This window comes from Argentina silus, assembly GCF_951799395.1.
Source record: "Argentina silus genome assembly, chromosome: 22".
Lineage (NCBI taxonomy): Eukaryota > Metazoa > Chordata > Actinopteri > Argentiniformes > Argentinidae > Argentina > Argentina silus.
This window is the reverse complement of record NC_139676.1, coordinates 3,115,297-3,135,942: the sequence shown is the minus strand read 5'-3', so window position 1 is coordinate 3,135,942 and position 20,646 is coordinate 3,115,297. Positions and strand designations below refer to the sequence as shown.

Genomic DNA, 20,646 nt, shown 5'->3' with positions numbered 1-20,646 from the left:
TGCCTCCTGACCTACAGAATGTCTCTGAAATGTGTTCGATGCTTATGTAATGTAGTCTTGTTTACCTGCCCAGGGACTGCAGATGTAAATGAGCTGCATAGCTATATCTGACAGAGCACTAGCTCTCAATATGACAAGACTTGGTTTTGGTAGAAGTGTCTTGAATGTTAAACAGTCTATCAGGAAGTACTCAGATTCCAAAGGCTTGTTTACAATAGGTGTTTACCTGTGTGTCCTATTGACTGAAGTGAAGACTCTAATGAGAATAAGATTTTATATTGAGATCGATGTTATTCTTGTACATTTTCTCTGTCAAACAAACTTAATATATGCAGGCATAACTCAGCCTCCATCTGGCCAATAGACTCTCAGACTTGGATGTTAAAGTAGTAAAGACCCCCATATCAGCCAAGTTAGGTTAAGAACTGTTAAAGACCCTCTCCAGTCAAAATAGAACACTTTAAGCTGAAAATGTATGTTTTAGGTATGACAATAGGTAACTGTTTTGATAATAATGGTTACGGTCCTCCCAAGGATCCCACTTAGCATCTACCCTCTAGCATGAACACAGAATGGGACAGTGAGTGAGTGAAGAGACAAAAAAACAAGGAGACATGCTGGTCCAAACACACAATGCCCTGGGTTTTATTTCTTTTGTGAGAATTCACGAGGATCTTTTTTTTTTCTTTTCTTTTCTTCCATATTGTGGGTCTATAAAACAACCTCACCGATCTTAAAATACGCCGTTGGAATGGCCTTTCATATTCTGGTACAGACGGAACTACTGGTAGCCTTTGTTTAGTACCACACTCTTCACAGAAGAGATCAATATTCCCAAAGGAAGGCACCCTGACACTTGTGGTTCATGGCCTTTTGCAGCCTTCTGGAGAATTCTAAAAAGCCCCGGGAAAAAAAAAAAAAAGAAAAGAAAAAAAAATTTGTCATTTTTTTTTCTTCTTTTTTCTTTATTATACATGTTTCCTTCTGGTTATGTATAAAGTGGAATGATGATACATGTAGTTACTGCAGCTGCTGCATAATTCATAACAGCATTGTGTTTGTTTTCAACAAGTAACAACTGAATGAAGTCTTCGATGAGGAACATACAATCATTATCAAAATGGAAGGGAGATACAAAAATAACTCAATTTTTCACAAAATGAGGGGGGGGGAGGGGGATATCTTTTTTAAAAAAGAAAGAAAATATAATCAGTACTCTGATGAAAACCAGACCTAAATCATATAAAAGCAGCATTAATCAAAACAAAAAAAAAACAAATAGTGCTTAGATAAGTCAGAAGCAGCAATGACTTCTAGGAAGAGACTTCATCCGCCATTTTGTTACTTGTCTCCAGAACAATTAGAAATGGAAGATCTTCGGGAGTGATTGGCCCAAGGTACGTCCCAACAATCTCCCCTCCACACCTCGTCTCTCCAGCTTCTCGAAAAGCATTGGAGGAGAACATCTAGGAATGAACGGAGGAACCTTAGATGACCCTTCTCCTCCAATCCGCTGTGAGAAGGAAGTGAGGAAGAGAGGGGAGATACTACTGGGACGCAGCCCTAGTTAACTGCCAAACTGATGCCTTTAAGTCCACCCACCACCTGGCCCAGCTGAACTCTGTCTGAAAGCATGTGTCGTTCTCTCTCTCTATCCCCCCCCCCCCCCTCCCCTCCCCATGCTATCATCCACAGACAGCCAGGACCCAAACTAGCAAGGGAAGAACCCCTGGTTCATTTCATGTTTACGACATACAACAACACTAGCTACCCTAAACACGTTTACTACAACACAGGAACCAACGAGGCTACAGTGTACAAAAAAAAACAAAAACAAATAAAAACATAAAAAAAAAAAAAAAAGGAAACAAAAAAGTGTAAACACGTCACAATAAATAGAACAGCAGGTTCCGCACCAAGCACATGATGACATTGCACGTTGTCGTGACAACCCTCACTCGTGTCTCTCATACTTGCACCAGTTGCAGTTTGTCATTTTAAAAAAAAAAATCATATCCCAAGTGCAAAACATCACAAATGAACAGTTCTGTATTCAAGTAATGTTATATACAAGAGAGGGGGGGGGGGGGGGGGGGGGGGGTGTATTACAAATATGCAGTATTGTACATAGAATTCCAGAATACTCAGAATTTACAGACGTTGATATTCTTATTAACAGTAACAAATAAGGGGAAATAAACTGAAAAAGTACGAGACGAGCATTGCAATTAAGTCCCGACAGTTGCCGTGGAAACAGCGTGCTGTGCGTGCGCGTTCCGCTTGCCCCCCCCTTCCCCCGCTTGCATTCCCAACTCTACGATGCATAGCACCCATAGGAGTGGTTCCCCCCCCCAGCCCAAGGTCCGGTCCAGGGTGGCGGTCCGAGGCTACGTCACCTCCATGGCCACTGTGTTGTCTGATATACTGTTCAGTGCTGGCTTGTCCTGATCGTGGTTCTCCCTGGAGGAGGACATAAACAACATCCATCAATAACACTGCTTAGCCCAGCATCAGCAATGTGTAGCATTCATATTGGCCAAGGGGGTCAGTGACATGAGTGGAGCTGTGGTCTACAGCGGTCCAGACATGCCAGTAACCTTTGACATGGTGCGTGGGGGTCTCATATCGACCGGAAAACAACGGTTCTCCTCTGATAACTTAAGGTTATGCGAAACGACAGAGACCCCTGGAGCCCACCAGGCCATGTACCCTCAGAGATAACTACAATCATGACCACCACACACACGCACACACTCTGAGCCAGCTAACGGCAGCCAACCCACACACACGCATGCATGCCCCCTGAACAAACTGATCATACACACACTCTCTCTCTCCTTCTCTCCCTGAACCAACCAACCGCCTCACCCCCCCCCCCCCCCCCACACACAACACTCCTCCCTCACCTTGGCACCATGTCCATGGAGGGCGTAGAGGAGACCATGGGCATTTGACAGTTGGCGTTGGCGGCGGCCGCCAGCTTTAAGGCAGAGGTGGACACGGCGTTGAGCGCCCGCGGTATGTGGCGCTTGGCGAGGGCGGGGACCCCCGGGGGCGCCACGCTCAGACGGAGGTTGCCCCCCATCAGGACCTGAGAGGTGGGGGAGTTGGCAGCGTTGGGGTGGGGGGGCGCGGGGGGGCCCGCGGTGCCGTTGTTGTTGTTGGGGTGCAGGAAGGTGGGGCCGGGGGCGGCGGGCGAGGGGAGGGATGTGCTCGTGAGGTGCAGGCCCTTGTAGACACCTGGGGAGAAGGGGAGCAAGAGGTCATCACAGTGGGACGGTTGTTCCTACAGGTTGACGTGCTCCAGGCAGTCTCTCTCATTATTTCTTCGGACAGAAGCGCTGACTTCTTTGAAAACGGGCGTGTTGAGACATTGCTGTCGAGGGATTCGTTTTCAGACACACTTTTACTGGTGGCGAACAAAGTACATTGACGTGGGCAGGGTTCTCCCCGAAAGAGCCTACGAGGGCCGCTGCGCCACCTTGTCGAGCCAAAGTGAACTTAAGTGTTTTCGCGGGACTTTGACACGAATCAACGCCAGTTGGGTTTTAACGGTTCAATCCAGCGCCACCTTTGACAATGGTCCAGGGGAGGACCCTACCGGGTGGGGGTGGGGGGGGGGGCAGTCTTACCTGAGGGTGGGGGGGTGAGGCCGTTGACCCCGCTGCCGCCCAGCGAGGTGGTGTCCTCCCTGGTCTTCAGGGCCTGCAGCTGGTCTGTGGACACCAGGGCCGAGGCAGCAAACTGGGCCCCCGCCGAGTCTAACGTCTTTATCACCAAACCCTGGAGGAGGAGGAGGAGGAGGGGGGGGGAATGTGTCAATAAAAAGAGAGAGAGAGAGGAGAGGGGGAGGTCAGAGTGGTGGAAAAAAAAAAATCGCGGCGAAAAGCAGCAATGGAGAGAAAGAGGGGGGAGAGAGAGAGCAGATAAAGGAGAAGGAGCCACAGAGAGATTCTGAGAGAGCGAGAGAGAGAGCAGGCAGGCTGACCTGTGTGCTGCTGGCAGTGGAGACGAAGAAGAGAGAGAGCGAGACAAAGAAGAGAGGAGTTCGAGAAGAGAAGGTGGTGAGAGGGAGAGAGAGAGAGCAGGGTCGAGGATTGACCTGTGTGTTGTTGGCAGTGGAGGTGGAGAGGAAGAGAGAGAGAGAGAGAGAGAGAGAGAGAGACTGACCTGTGTGTTGTTGGCAGTGGAGGTGGAGAGGAAGAGAGAGAGAGAGAGAGAGAGAGAGAGAGACTGACCTGTGTGTTGTTGGCAGTGGAGGTGCTGTGGGATAGTTGCTGCTGTATCTGGGTCTGCTCCAGCTGCTGTTGCTGCATCAGAGCCAGCTGCTGCTGATGCTGCTGGTACTGCTGGGCTGTGAACGCTGCGGAGAGGAGAGGTCAGAGGTCAGAGGCTGAGAGGTCACATCCACCTAGCCCAGTGCGTGCGTCAGTCAAAGTTGGCCCTTCTCAGCACCGACACTGGATCAGGACACCAACTAATCCAACACTCCAATTTAAGTACCTAGGCTAATATAAAAACACACACACACACAGTGCTTCATTACACCAAACAACGAGAGCAGCAAGCTACATGAATATTATACATTTTTTATATTGTTATTATACATTTAGCATACGATTTTATCCGGAGTGACCTACAGTACAGTGAGTGCGTCCATTTTTGTAGAGGCTATATGGTCCCGGCAGGAATCGAACCCACAACCTCAGTGTTGCTAGCGCCATGCTCTGCCCACTGAGCCACACAAGCCAATAAACAGGTCAAAATCACAACTCCTGAGGAAATCAATAGGCAGACATCTCCCTGCCGTCTGACGATCTCAGTGACACCAGGACAACCCAGGATGTTCATGCTGCATTCAAGTGTTCCTCTGACAACCCAGGACGTTCATGCTCACAACCCAGGGTGGGTGCTGCATTCAAACGCTCCTCTGAAACCGGAAACTTGGGGAAATTGAGGGAGGGAGCTTAATGCAAGACCCAACACTAAATCTCGGTGGGAAGCTCAGTTGAGTTTCAGAGGAGCACTTGAATGCACCGGTAAAATCGGTATGCTTTACTGAAACACGCTGACTGAATGGACTCTCCCAATACGCTGGTCAAGTGGAATGTCACTGGAGACACCCAAACAAGCACTCAGCGCTGTAACACTGACATGTAAACACAACAATGCAGATATTTGGCTGTCAAACTTGATCCCACTGGAATAAAATTGACTAGTGTTCATTATTTGGCTTTCATCATCCCAGAAAACAGAGGAATTGTGAAAAACTGTGTCTGGTCACATTAGCCACATCACTTCTACCAGTACACGTTTCTAAAAAAGTATTCCATCACTTATTTTTTTTTAAGCTAAAATAGCTATATTTACTGGTCTCCAGACAGCTTTGCGGTCATGGTTTTCTTTGATTATGACGCAATCACTGTACCAGCGATTGGATCTTATGAAGGTATTTATCGAACGGTTTTAATTCACTCCGGCCGGTCAGGGAAACAGCAACACCACATGAATGCCAAACATCACGGCAATTCCAAACGCCGCCCTCAAGAAGAAAAGAGATTTATCACACATAACCTTGTCCCCTCTCTGAGACAGAAAGGGACACATCGATTTCTACCGTGGTCAACTGAGACTCAACTCGCAGGAGCGTATCACCGTTGCAGGAGGGTCGGGGGGGGGGGGGGGGGTGGATCGTTCCAAGAAAACAAGTGTCAAAAGTACTTTCATGCATGGCAATTTCCAATTACCGCTCTCAAACACCTTGTAGCCAAAGTCACGGTCTTTTTCTTCTAAAATAGCTCAATGCTAGCCAACCAAGTAGCAACTCAGAGATGTGTGTGTGTGTGTGTGTGTGTGTGTGTGTGTGTGTGTGTGTGTGTGTGTAGAGGTTTAACAGCACCCACTAATAAAACAGACATGCAGTCCTTTATAGCTGGGCTTGTAAGTGTGTGTGTGTGTGTGCGTGCACGAACCAGGCCCACTGTAGGGCTACTCACCAGCGACGGGGGCGGGGGCTCCTCTGGTGCCCCCCAGCTGTGTCCCGAGGGTGGAGGGGGTCCGGCCCAGCCCCGGGCGGCCCACCCTCCTGTAGAAGGGCTCTGTGTTGTCTGGGTGGTGGAGTGGTAATGTCCGTGGTCTAAAGTGTCTCCAACGACACGCCTTAATGTTCAACAGGATCTGACTGAGGTCCGCAGAAGAGGAGGAAGAGGAGGAGAGGGAGGAAGAGGAGGTTCTGTCCGAGGTATTTGTTTGTGAGGTACTGGCTAACTTGTCAATGGGAGAGTGTGGAGGAGGCAGGTCAAGCATTTCTGGATCCAGCCCGTGAAATACGTTGTCCAAGTCTGTGTGGGCCCTGTCCAGCAACACCCTGGAGGTCAGAGGAGAGGACAGGGTTAGTATTCTCAGAAAAAGAAAAAAAACTCCCTTTAGTTCTCACTCAGGAGACGCAACAAGCATAACTCATTGGACTGACAACAGAAAATGACAAACTGAAAGGTCAAAGGGTAGTCGTCATGGTGGCGTACCTGCCGCCCCGGCCCAGGCGTCGGCGTGCCATCCCCAGGCAGCGGCGCGGCACGGTGAGGGAGGTCAGGCAGTAGCGGTACCGGGGGTCTCCCAGACCCCCCTCCGAGGGACCCACCCACGGCCAGCTGCCACTGTGGTCCAACCGAGACTGAAGGGTGGGGGGAGGATAAAAGGGAAGAGAAAGAGATGGGGGGGAGGGAGACAGAAATTCTTAATATACATATAAACAATTTTTACAATCGTTTTATTGGCGAGCACGAATCTCCAGGGTTCTCTTTTTCAACCCACCGCCCTCCCGCCACATTACTAAATCAACTTTATTGCGGCATTCAAACAGAAAAATCTAACTCAAAGTGACAAGCAAATCTCCATTATTACATTACCAAAGCCATATGTATTGATGCAAAGTTAATATCAATATCAAAACATAGCCTTTCATTTTGAGTGTTATGACCGCACATCTTCATGCATTGGCAGTTTAAGACCCAGCTAGACAGGGCTGACCCGGTACTGAGGAAGTCCGGTCAGTACCGAGGGCAGCTTAAGAGCATGGCTGAGGAGTGGACGGGTCACACTTACAGAGTGGTACTGACAGCCTGCCTTCCTGCGGAACGCAAAGGAACCATCTGGCTCGTTCTCCTCCTCCGCTTCTGACGAGCCGGAGTGCATCTGGCGAGGGGGGTGAGACAGTGATGAGAGAGGGACGGGAAGAGGAACAGGAACAAACAAGAGTGGGAGGGGTCATTCACAGGTCACCATTGGAGCAGTTCAAACAAGACCACACAACAAAGATTACATCTCCCATCTTCCCCGGAGACTACCTCCCGGTAGGGTCTGTGTACCTGGGAGTAGGACTCGTCGTCGGAGCTGGGGAAGTCGTATTGGTTCAGATCCTTGGGGTTGAAGACGGAGGGTCCAGAGTGGTGTGGGGCGCTGGACGACAGGGGCGGGACCTTGGGCTTCTTCTCGTACTTCCTCTTCTGGCGGACCACCTCAGTCTTCTCCGGCTGGAGGCGGAGATTAAACACACAGAGAAGTCGGTCACGTGATCTGGGCCGTGGCTTACTGTAGGGTGGGTTCACCTGGCTAATAGTGGATAGGTAAGAACTCACGAGGCGTTGAGAGGTGGTGTGCGTGTGTTCAGGTCTGTGTGTCTCTCTTTCTTTCTCTCTCTCTCTCTCTTATCCGTGTGTGTGAGAGTCTCTCCTATCTGTGTGGATGTGTGCATGCTCTGTGTGTGTGTGTGTGTGTCTGTCTCCTACCCTTTCTTTGTGTGGATGCGTGTGTCCCACCCTGCCATGCCATCTCATCTCACCTTGGACTTGTAATCCTTGAAGTCCATGTGTTCCTGGTGTCGGTACTGGTTGCTGTTGGTGAGGGGCACCAGGGGGATGATGTGGGCCGGCTTGGCCAGGGCTCGCTGGGCCAGAACCTCCGCCATGATCTCACCTCCATAGTCTGACATGCCCTTCCTGCAAGGATGGGACCGGGACACACACACACGTTACATCTGTAGTCAGGCATCATCACTGCAATACCCCAATAGACACACACACACACACACACAATGCATTTATCATGTTGTTTTCAACATGACTCCTGTGCGTCTCTAATATGAAGTGCAGCAGCTCCCTCTTGCTACCCCCCCCCCCCCCATCCTCACACTGAGGTTCAGCAGCTCCCTCTTGCTACACCCCCCCCGCCCCCACACACGGTCCCAGGCCTCACCTCTTCTCTACGATCTCCAGTGTGAGGTGCAGCAGCTCTCTCTTGCTCTTCTCCCTCCTCTTGATCATCTCCAGGATGGTGACGGCTCGGCTCAGGTCCCTCCGCAGCTTCAGCATCTTCTCGTAGCCCGCCTCGTCGTTCTTACGGTTCTGGGAGAGGGCAAAAGGTCAACAGCATTAGGCACAATCAATATCAATACTCATATTATTATCGCTAGGTTTGGGTCCGGTTCGGACGGAGCCAAAACCATCGATGCGTTCAACAACAGAAGCGTCGTCTTTCACTTATCGGATGATACTTTCCCTAACCTTTTTTCTGACAACATTGAATCTAGCCCGCGGGTATTCCTCTCCTGCTACAAGTACCATAGACTTGAATTTTTTTTTGGCACGCAACCTGCGTGTGGCCAAATGTTTTAAATATGACTGAACCTCTAGTGTGTTTTCAGTGAAACTCTGAAGAAGGCAGCTTGCTGCCGAAACGTTGGTTTTAATCAATTAGGAGCATCGGAGCAAGAGTATGCGGCTCCCTTTCTTGCATTTCAGTTAAACCTCAAAGTGTTTTTTCCAGATATAAATAAACCGCTGGGAACATAGGGTCACCACCGCCACCACCACCACCAACAGACAGCATACCACAAATGCCACGCACACAGCCAGGCTCTGGAGGCCACCTACCTTCCTGGTCTGCATCTTCTCCGTCCTCCGGCGAAAGGCCACGTAGGGGTCGCTGGTGCTCGAGCCGTCCCGCCTCTCCTGCTTCACCAGGGGGATGAGGGAGCCGCTCTTACAGCCTTTCCTTTTCCTGGTCCAGTAGTCAAACACCTCCTGGATCAGCTCGTCGTCCTCCTTCAGCAGTAGCTTGGCCTCCTGCAGGCTCACCAGCTGGGGGGGGGGGGGGGGGGAGAGGGTCACTAACAAGACCTCATACACCCTTGTACACTTCTCCAAAGCCAATGTCATTTCAGTTACTATGCCCCATCTGTGTCATTTCAGTTACTGGTGTGCTGTGTTTCATCTCAGTTACTATGCGTATCTGTGTCATCTCAGTTACTACATCCATCTGTGTCATCTAAGTTACTATGTTCATCTCTGTCATTTCAGTTTCTGGTGTGCTGTATGTAATTCAGTTACGATGTCTGTCTGTCATCAGGCAAGGTAGAACTTAGGATAGTTATTTAGCTATAGTCTGCAGTAAAACAGTGTGGGGGTGCAGGACCATGCCAAGGCCAAGGAGAGACAGAGAGAGAGACACAGAGACAGCGAGAGACCAGGCTTACCTGCTGCCCACTGCCCTTCTCCAGCCGGTCGATCATCTCCTCAAACTGCAGGAAGGTGATCTCCATCTTCTTCTTCAGCTTGTTGACAAACGCCTCGTCCTCCACGTCCAGGTCATAGTCTGGCTGCTCTGTGTCCAGGCTGAAAGCTGGAGGGGGGGGATGGACAGATTAGATAGATACATCAGAATTCAGAATCAGATCAGATTATTTGGCCAAGTACATTGGCGCATACAGGAAATTGACTTGGTGAGGTTGGTGCATGGACACAAATAGCAACAAATACACACAGAAAAACACAGATGGATAGATAGAGATAAGTAGAGAGAGAGATGGGGAAGAGGGAGAGATAGAAGAGAGATTTTAGTGATGTAGTCTGGCTGCTCTGTGTCCAGGCTGAAAGCTGGGAGGGAGAGAGGGACAGATAGAGATAGACAGTCAGGACACCCTGCTCCATCAATGACCTTTGAGGTGGTGGTGAGAATCGGGGATGTGAGGAATCAAGGAAAGACTTGAGATTTGGCAAGAGACTTTAGAAAGAAACAAAGACTGAAGTGGACTCCGTTCCTGAGATCAGTGGCTCCCGTTAATGATACTGGGGGGGGTGGGCCTACAACTTCTCCAAAAGCAGTCAAAAACTTTTCCAATTATTTTCTCCAATCGTTTGGCCGAACTGTGACATCAGCTGACACGACGGGGTGCAGAAGAGACCTCCAAACCAAAAAATAGTAATTAACCCCTTTTACCACTTCTAAACCCGCCACCATAGATTCACACTTAATCCATTAATCCAATGCATTTCCATTACACCAGTTCAAACGGGGAGCTCTGACATTACGAAGACGACTTTCCAGCCCTTGATTTTTCCCTCAGTTTGAAATAATGCTGACGCTAGCCGACTTCACAGCACTGCTCTGTGTTAGCAGCACTTCAACAGTGACCGAAGCTAGAGCTGTGCTGATTGGTGTGATGTGATTAGCGTCTAGCATACATTCGCTAGCTACAGACTAGCGGGCGAGTGTGAATTGGAATCGAGCCAGGGCAGAACACTCACTCTAAACATCAGGTTGAATGACTTGATATTATTGATTGTATTTAGTACTTACTGCCTTATTAATACTTTACTTTGACTTACTTGCTATTGTGTTCTCTTATTCTATCAGTTATTTACACCACACTGTTGAGAGGCTGCTCGTTTTAAACATTTAATTGTAATCTGTATCCTGTGCGTATGATAAATACACTTTGATTTATGGTAATCTATGGCTTTGAACATTCTTTCCAAAAGCACAGGCATGCTGGTACACACCAACGTTCCAGAGTGTTCCCCAGGACTTTTGAACAAGGTGGCACTAGACTGCATCATCAAAACCAACTTGTGTTTATTCATGTCAAAATATAGCTAAAACGCTGAATTAACCGAGAAATATAACACTTTCACTTTTGTTATTAACAACAATGTCATCAGCGATACAAAGATAGTTACTCTCCCATGACTAAATATCAGTTTCATGCTGATTATGCAATTAAACAAATCATTTATTTTTCTATTTGAAAGTGCTGGCTGTATTATTGACTTATTTATTCAAACCTGGGCTATACAACACCGAAAGACACTTTAATAAAAACTGAACTTCAGAGTCGAGCACATCTTTTCCTTATTATTGAGAGCACACTCTGCCCTCATCGTGGGCCCTTCACAGGTTCATTTAAATTAAGAGGTTTTTTTCTGCCTTTGAAATAGCGATTCTATGCAACCCATTATGCCTGGGAACTGCCACAGCATTGAAATGTTGATAATCTGATGGCAATTATGACAACTAAAAAGCCATTAGAAATGAGATTGAACTCAAGACAGCCTCTGCTTCAAGACTGGAGGAGAAAATGTCAACCAAGATGAGATGCGTTCAAATGAACTCCATTTCCAAGCACTCTGGAAAAATAAGACTCTGAAGTGACAATAATTGGACAGAAACACTAACAGACCTCCACTTCAAACCAATGACAATAAAATGATATAGCCAGGAAATTGCCAATTGTGTTCCATTTTGAGCAATCATAATAAATACGTAACCATGATTTACAGTCGACGTGATTATTAAACCGTGATATCATGAACTCAACAAGTTTGTAAAAGCAGGAAATAACGCATCTTCTTCCTTGCCCAACTTCTGTAAACCCATGTCTCTCCACACCCCAGGCCAGGCTGAACAGGTAAAAGTAGCCTAGTGCAAGACAGCCCTTTGGTCTGATCAAATCAACATTGTAGGTCATGTGATTGTGCTGCTTTCTCTAGGCCTGGCCTCCACTCCACCCCAAGATAATCTGATGAGGTTGTGCTAGGCCTAGCTTCCATCCCAAACTAATCTGATGAGGTAGTGCTAGGCAAACTAATCTGATGAAGCAGTGCTAGGCAGGTAGTGCTAGGCAAACTAATCTGATGAAGCAGTGCTAGGCAAGGCACCTCCCCTAGGCCTATTTTTGCATATATAGCACCAACAGGAATCAAGTCTATGCATCACGATACTGAGATATTTGTTTTTTGCACAGCCCTAGCGTCAAGGCAGCCCTTGGCCAGGACGGGACATGTCCACTTCCCACATTCAGATAGCATAGTCGGGGGGGGGGGGGGGTCAGCCCTGTGGAGTGTCCAGCCACTAGTGTCAAGACAGCCCTGGAGCTAGGAGGGGGGTCCGCTACTCACGCTGTATGTGAATGAGCTGCTTTGGCATCTTGAAGTCCCCGGGGTAGAGGGACTCGTAGTAGGCGATGTCGCTCTCCGCCTCCGGGACAGGGATGACCATGTTGTGTTTCTCGCCATAGACCTGGTGGGCCGAGATCGCCCTCTGGAGGTGGTGTTCCTGTGGGGTGGGGAAGAGAGAGAGAGAGAGGTCAGAGGGAGCGAGACCTCAACTTAAATGTCAAACGGCTGCCGTCTCATCTCTTGAGCTGGGGGGGGCGAGTTAAGTGTCCCATCTCATCCTTCAACTCAAGAGACGTACGAGAGAGAGAACACTGGAGTACAGAGTCCAAATGACGCAACTCTCCCCCCACACAGCCCCATCATTGGCAAACAGAAACCATAAATCGAAAAAAGACAGATGGGCTGTCAAAGACACACGCAGCAGTTTGATTCATCTTCCGGCAAAGAGCCAAGTATAGCCTTACTCATGCAACCGAATGCAAATCGGTAGCCTAGCCCTCATTCCACATTCAAAACAACCAACAATCGAATGCCTGGGATGCTGTTCCAAAACGTCTGGGCTAGAACCAGCAGCCACTTGGGAGGGACGCATTCTACGCAGCAATCAAACTACACATGACGACGACTACAAACATCCACTGGAGAACAAACAAACAGCTTCAAAAGCAGGTTGGAACAGTGTCCTCTGGCTCAGAGTGAGGGCAGCCTGTGTGTGTGTGTGTCTCCATGCAACAGTCTAATCTAAGGTGGGCTGGGGGAATGTGCGTGGGGGGGCAGACACTGTCTGTCCTCAGTGGCCTGCCTGTCCTCAGTGACCTATCTGTCTGCCTGCCTGCTTGCTAGCTTGTCTGAGCAGCCGTGGTAGTAAACGGGCCTCTCGCTCTCAGACGTGGGCACAGTGCCATTGGCAGCCTGTCAACACAGCATGGTCCCAGACTTGTACATCATCATCTCCCGAGTGTGTGTGTCTGTGTGTGTGTGTTTATGGTTCTCTGTGTGGCCGCCCGGCCGCAGATGTTTGCTCTGAGGTCGAATTGACATCAGACTCCACACTCAAGTCCTGAGTGTTTCCACGGCAGCACAGCAGGCGCTCGAAAGACACAGAAACACACACACACACACACACACAGTGATTAATCAACAGAACACACTCACAGTCAACATTCGGAAAGGAAATCACACTCACACAAAAACAAATTGCACATCAATCAAATAATTTCCAATTAGAACAGGATGATTCAACCGTGTGTGAATATCCTCTGGAGCCTAATTGCAAGTTTCTGTACTTCATGACAAGCAAATAATGAGAATTAAAGAAACAACTGCCCTATTAATGGCATTGGCCTATAGGCTAAATAAAGTCTGCTTTCCTGAAGGGGTGGAGGGAGGAAAAAAGAGACTGACAACAGTTCCAAGATGCATGATGGATCTTTTGTCGCTAAGCCTAATTCTTCACATCACATTTTGCCTTGAATGCAGACTATATGGTTCATGATTCAATGCAAATTGATTTTGACCACACAGTCCTCAGTTTTAGGCTATTCAACTTTTGGGAAATACCCTTTCGCTCATGGGTGTGGAGAAATGTGGCCGCGTCTGTCCAATCAGACTATTTCTTGACAATATGTCTGTCTTTTTAGGGGAGCCACCTAGCTCGAGAGGTCCCCTGAGGATGGAAAGTTCTAGACAGTAACAACATGGTTCGCTGCATTTACTATTTGATTGTGTGCTTTGCAGAGGATTCCAAAAGACTTACTTTCAACCAGTTGAGAGACTGTTGACAACGACTTCTAACTTTCAGTTTCAGCAAGGCCAGCTCCCACACACTTAAACACACACACACCTCTTTGACCCTTCCCTACATGAGAGTCTGCACAACCTTGAAGGTTTGTTTATTGAATTCACACTGAATCATTCCCTCAGAGAGTAGGCTCTGAGCAAGCTCAACCCCCACGCGTCCCCACACTGTTCATTCTCCGCAACAATGAGAGAAACCATACAAGCGCAGCCTTGAGGAACAACACCACGTAGCTGCCAAACTCAATCACACACTCCATTTATCTACTTCCCGAGCAATGGCATTGTGCTTGGGGATAATAAATAGAGTTGAATTGCAGAGCACAAGTAGAATATATAACCCTACCTTCAACACACACGTCTAGAAACAGCTCTTTAAAAATGACCGTATCGATCACTGTCAGTCCGGTCTGCTCTGGCAGCCCCCCCCCCCCCCCCCTCCTCATGCCGGTCAGCTACTGTTCCAGACCCAGACACTGTATATGCCACTTAACATGATGGACAGACCCAGGGGACATTGATGGACTGTGGACGGGGCTGTGGAGAGGCAGCGGGGCATGTCTGCAGAGTGGAACTGGTAACTCTCTGCTCCGGGAGACTGAACACACAGTCGGACAAAGGATGGAATACGGACGAGTAGGGAGTATGTAGGCTACTGCCATCATTTTTGGTACTTTCCACAACACCTCTCAGAGAAGGGAAGGAGAGTCAGATCATCTGTCAACGGAACAGGCTGTGAGAAGTAGAAGCAGAGAGTCCAGCCACGGAGGGAAGAATTGCCCTGGGAGACTGTCTGCATACATAGTCAGGTGGCTAGAGTGGAGAGGATGAGTTGAGTTATGTAGGCTACTTCAAATCATGCGTGTCAGGGACTTTCCGCCACAACTCAAGTAAAGACAGACAAGCGAGCGACGGTCTATAATTCATTCATAAGACACAGGAAACGCGCTAGGACACCCGATAGTAGAAGGAATGCTCCGTTCCACAACAACAGCAAGAGGTTGGACAGGTGACATGCCACACATTCCAGATCAGTGAGGTCACAATGAGCACCTGGTCGACCGCCAATGTCTATGACGGAGCGTTCCTGGGAAACTGGCGGTGGTACAAAAACAACAGATCTATCCCAACACCCAACTGAGCCCAGACACTGACCTTTCTCTCACCCAAAGTAAACAAACTAGATGTCTGGACACACGTCCACACACACACACACACACACACACGTTCACGTCCTCCCACTGGGCTACACAAACCCATAAGCCTACAATGTCCAACAGAATTTAACAATCTAAGACAAGGAACTAAACGTGACATAATGGCAACTCCTACAGCAAATCAAAATGTCAAAACTAGTCATATTACTCATCTACACAATACACACACACACACACACACACACAACCTCTGCCAATGTGTAGCTCAGCGCAACCCCCCGCCATCATCATGTGCCTCTTGTGTAACAACAGTGCAGTTCAACCTGCTGGAGTGGAGACTTCGTAAAGAGCCCCCCCCCCCCCCCTGTGTGCGGCGCCACCACAGTTAGCCCGCGCTGAGCCGACTGACACACTGAACCCCTGCCCTAGCACCGGGACGCAGAGGGGGATGAGCTACATCCGTTCAGACAGAGAGGATTGTCGAGGCCTAGACAAGACCTTGACCAGTAGACACCCTGGAGAAATAAACACAGTCCAGCGAGCACATGGAGGGGCCCCCCTACCTGACCCCGTGCTGCTGGAGTATAGCTACACTACGAAACCGGACCAATACACACAAAGTTCAAGCAATGAGGGGGGGGGGGGGTCTGTCTCACAGTCTCTGACAGGTGACGAAGTGAGTCACAACCGGAGTGGACAACTGACAGTGACACCCAAAGCATGGCACGTTATTTTGACAGGTTGTTACAAACGTCTGCATCAAAACAAAGCCATGTGATACTGGCCAGCAGCCTTCTTACAGTGGCTTTGGGGGTTACATTGTGTGACAAGAACATAGGCTAAGTAAAAAAAATACAATATTGAGTCAGTGTACCATCTGATTAATGTACAGCTGAGCACAACAGTGGCTACATAGCAGCTGTCAACACCGGCACAGGGGGGTGACAGCTCCCGTGCATCCATCACAATAATGTGCTGGTTGTCAACAACAATAGGCTACATACATGCATGCATGCATGCATTTGGGTTTCAGCTGTAAGACGGCTTTGGCTGCAAGCATGCTGTGTTGTTATTTCTCGGGCACTATGAGCAGGCATAAGAGGCATATCATTTCAGACCGCTAGCTCCCCCTTGCACTGGTCCTTTGCAATTACGCCAAACACAAGGCCCATCCCGAAGACAAGTCAACAAAATGTCGGATTCACACGGGTCACGTGACTCCTTTGTGCTTAGAAATGAATCTCCTGCAAAAACGACATGCGACAACCGGCATATAGCATCGTATGTAGAAATAAGGAACCCTTCGTTTTCTGAAACATGTGTCCATTTATTGTTAGCACCGTATCTACACCACAAAATCGTCGTCTTTCAGAAAATAAAACTGGCCGCCATTTTGTGCAAACTTGCGCAGAAAAAAAAAGGGCGCTTCTCCAAATATAAAAATAAGGATCATGTTTATTTGCATATTTTCGAACTATCAAAACATACCGATTCCTCTTCTTTCTCCATCCCGGTCGGCATCTGCGGCACTGCCCGGTTAATAGATGCATATTCGTGCAGGTCGGGTAAATCCTCGCAGCGGAAGACGGGTAGTGGCTTGGAAGCGTCAAGCGCCCGTGCCCGAAACGACAATTTACTCATATTTTTTTTTTTATAATTCGAGATACAACATAAATCTATCCGATCTCCTAAAATTCACAACGCTATCGAGTTGAGCTTTCATGGATAAATCGGTACGGTTATTCTGGAATCTAAAGGTTCGACTGGTTGAGGCTGTGTTTAGGGCGTCGCGGACGGAGCCGGGAAGGCCCGGATCTTGGTCGCTCTCTTTCGGACTCTTTTTTCCGAGGCTCCGCTGTCTATTGGTGGTTCAGTACGCCACGGCCAACATGGCGGACATTAAAAACTCTTTAACGCTCCGTTCGCTCAGAGCAGCCCAACCCCCGCTCGTGGAACAGCCATTCCCACACGGTCCCGAGCGCTTGCGCGTTCGCGGTGGTGGGGGATGGGGGCGTCGAGTCCCCCCCGCCCGCTCTCCCCCCCAATGCCCCCCAAAACTACAGTACACAAGAATAAGTATACAACGAATCTCATTCCAATGAATTGAGATTTTATTTAGCACGAACTGTCATAGTAAAAATAATAATAAAAAAATCTAATCAATCGTCTCTGATTGTAATGCATCACTGGATAAATGCTATCATTGTTGCACTAATAAAACTGGTCAAGACTGATATTCTTCTTTGCAGTATTATAATTTGGTAAATGAACCACAGAGAACAGACAACTATACACTTAATACATACAGTTGTTGCCGTAACAAAATGACTTCTCAAACCCCTAAACCTATTTCTAGAAAGGAGTTCTTCTTATTTTCGGCTAGATCAAACAGAAACCAGCCGAGAAATTGGATGATCTAATGACTAGCCAATATAAGCAGCTATAAAAGACATGAATGACCCCTGTCATTTCCTTGTTAGTATATAAGGAAATGATAACCAATATCCTGCAGAATAAAAGGGGAAGACATGAAATAGGATCATAACTGGCAAGCTATATAAAAAAACCCTCATTGACAGGATAATACTCTGCCAACACTCTGGTTCGAGCTTCAACATTCAGAATAGCTGGTAATACTGTATTGTTCATTAATGTACCACAATATAAGCTTGCCTTGCCTAGCTCCCTTTACAATATAAGCAGAAACTAAATATGAAAAATATGAGATCCAGCAAACAAATAGGCTTAACTAGCTCATTGTATACCACTAAAATAGTAACTATTTAACCATATACCTGTCAGGTATACAGTCATTCAGAACTGGTGGCCAAGTTAAAAAGCTTATGAAAATGTGCCTCAATGTTAGACAATGTCGCCCTCTTGTGGTACGATCATTTACAGAACTCTTCCGTGTCTCTGGCCTGCACTACACAGGTCCTGTTAAACAACAGGTATTCAAAAACACCAGAAAAACTCAAAGCAAACATTTCTGGTAACTTACCTGTAAAGGTACTAATGGTAGACGCCAGGTCTAGCCAGGTTCCATTTTGTGGCCATAAAGGCCAGGGTTCCACTCTGTCATTCATCACATGACACCGCCCAATAGGGACCTGAAGGGAAACACACAGACATTACATTTTCAGATGTTGCAACCGTCACTTCAATAGGTCGTTTTTTGATCTAGTACCAATGTCCTGCAATAGATTCACTGCTGATTCTATGGGTGGGGGAGACTAAAAGGGACTTTCCATCCAGACCAGGTCAAAACTGAAAACTGGCCTAACCTTTCGGATATTCAACATCGGTTTGCTGGTCGGGCATAGCTACTTAGTTTTTCTCTTCTATTAGGGTATTAGGGTTGGGATGTTTACAGCTAGCCTATATGGTGAGGAGGAGTTTCTGTAATAAAATACTCCCTCTATTAGTATTGACTACCAGTCAGCCAAAATGAGTCGCTTACAGCGGACGGACACTCTTATTATATAATAGAATATCAACATCTACATTGGAAAGTTTATGTTAAACATCGAAATCAGTCAAACACGTATCAAAGTGAAAAAAGTAAAACACTGTCAATAGCCTACTCTTTAATGGACCTCACTCAGGGATACAAGTATTAATTGAGCCAACATATTCAGCTCATGTTCAATAGAAGGGCTGATAAATTGCTCTAACGTTTGTTTGCAGAATGTGACCAACAATAGGATAACAGCCAGTCTGTGCATAACCAGGCTGGCAGACTGGGGTAGATGGCCTATACCTAAGGCTTAAGTAGGCATCATTCTGGAATAGAAGACGATTTGAATCAACGTTTATGCGTTAATGAATTAGCTACATGCATTGGCTATATAAACAATCCATGGCGAAGACAAGTCTCTCTTTTTTTTTTTTAAAGATTCCTAGTCAAATGTGTTTGGGTCAAGTAGCCTAAGCAGTTCCTTTGCAGACCACACAATTGGCTGGCAGTATTTAGCCACGATGAGACAGTTATTTTCCCCTTTATAAGACATGACATACATTTTTCGTTGCATCGTTTGTATTTGACTTGAATTATTAATAATAAATCAGCTGCCAGACTTCAGTCTGATTCCTAAATTTCACTTAGTTGGGTTTACACTAAGCGATCACTAAGCGAACTGTTCGTTCAAGTTATTAAACACAGGCCCCTACAATTATCAAATCGTTGCAATCGTAGCATAAAAAGCAAATATTTCCCTGTAAATACACAAAAATACAATATCTGAGGAAAATAAGGCAAGCAATAATCTGTTAGCCAGCTGGCTTGTTGTTGATTGGTTGGTATCTTGACATGGCCATGGCGGTTTAGCTAACTAGGCTAGCTCCAATGCTAGCCATTCGATTAGATTTATAGTTTGTAAAACACAGCCAAATTTCATACGACAGTTGTTGAGACCGATTATTTCAAGTTAACGGCATATTTGACAAACTTACCTTCAAAGGATGTGCGAGAAAAAACATTTCTGCTGATCAGGAGTGACTCGCTACCCAGAAAAGGACAGACGCGTCGCAAGTGAAACGTAGCTATCCTGCCGTTGGTGTTTTGCAAACAAAAACCATGCAGCAACACTCACGAGACATCGTCCTGCTTTTTGGGGACGAAAATCTTCTAAAACTGATTTCTTACTATTATTCCAAAGACTTTTTCGCCGACGTAATCCGTTATTTAGCGTTAATTCCAAGTTGCTGTCTAAAAACTAGACGAGAAGAGGAGGACTGACTAGTAGTTGGGGGTTAACAACTTTGCCATGAAAGACGCTTCGTGATTGGACGGCGGGTAGCACCAATCACTAGTAGAGAGCCTGGACTTGATGAGCTCATGGTCCAAACAGAGAGAAAGTTCTTCTATGTTACAATACATATGTTGTTGTTGTTGTTGAACTGAACTGAACTGAACTGAACTGAACTGAACCATATTTGATTTACAACCCTTACAAAACCCTGGTTGAATATATCGGTTCAGCTCACATATGAACAGACAACAATTTGGATGTTTCCTGTTGTGGATCTTTATCTATGTGTCTGCAATTTGGGGAGGGTGGTAGAAAGTGTTTGCCTAGTCCCATACGTGTACTGTGGGGGAGGCTGGTGGAGGTACAAATTGGAGGACGTGCTCACTGTAATGCGTAGAATGGAATGAGGAATGGTATCAAACAATATCATTCTTCATTACAATGAGCCCGTCCTCCGATTTCTACCTCCCCCCGCTGTATATATCCTAACTGTATGTATCTACTCTGAATACATCATTACTAGTATCTTATGCTGTGTCTCTCTGGAATGCCCTTGTTCCCTCCTCCCTCTGGCTGCAGTGGAAATGCCACCACCGTCTGCAGGCTGCAGCCCTCATCACTCATTGGACCCAGTGCAGCTGCAGCACAAGACTGGAGGTTGACCTAATGCAGTAATGTCTATATATGCAATCATTACTTCACATGAAG

At 47.2% G+C, this 20,646-nt stretch overlaps 1 protein-coding gene across 2 annotated transcripts; it reads right to left on the bottom strand.

Moving 5' to 3' along the window:
• Window positions 1–618: 618 nt before the first annotated feature.
• LOC310821877 (enhancer of polycomb homolog 1-like) lies at window positions 619–19,729 on the bottom strand. Of its 2 annotated transcripts, XM_083694145.1 has the most exons (15): window positions 19,640–19,729; window positions 18,189–18,297; window positions 12,234–12,390; window positions 9,533–9,678; window positions 8,931–9,137; window positions 8,254–8,402; window positions 7,841–7,997; window positions 7,368–7,532; window positions 7,105–7,194; window positions 6,525–6,673; window positions 5,997–6,367; window positions 4,239–4,363; window positions 3,633–3,783; window positions 2,907–3,240; window positions 619–2,460 (listed from the first exon to the last, which is right to left on the bottom strand). In XM_083694145.1, the coding sequence occupies exons 3-15, from the start codon at window positions 12,331–12,333 to the stop codon at window positions 2,388–2,390; spliced, it is 2,217 nt and encodes a 738-aa protein (XP_083550271.1). In that variant the 5' UTR covers window positions 12,334–12,390; window positions 18,189–18,297; window positions 19,640–19,729; the 3' UTR covers window positions 619–2,387. The 2 variants fall into 2 exon arrangements, with proteins under 2 accessions (XP_083550271.1, XP_083550270.1); XM_083694144.1 differs by lacking the exons at window positions 18,189–18,297; window positions 19,640–19,729 and adding an exon at window positions 16,676–17,055.
• Window positions 19,730–20,646: the final 917 nt, after the last annotated feature.

What these genes read in the sequence shown, in the direction of transcription:
- LOC310821877 (XM_083694144.1), bottom strand. Translation starts at nt 16,828, where the DNA reads ATGAGTAAATTGTCGTTTCGGGCACGGGCGCTTGACGCTTCCAAGCCA. An exon ending in TGGAGAAAGAAGAGGAATCG is followed by an intron (nt 12,391 to 16,675) that starts GTATGTTTTGAT and finishes CCCACCCCACAG; the next exon opens with GAACACCACCTCCAGAGGGC. An exon ending in AGCCCCCGCCCCCGTCGCTG is followed by an intron (nt 4,364 to 5,996) that starts GTGAGTAGCCCT and finishes TCCTCTCCGCAG; the next exon opens with CGTTCACAGCCCAGCAGTAC.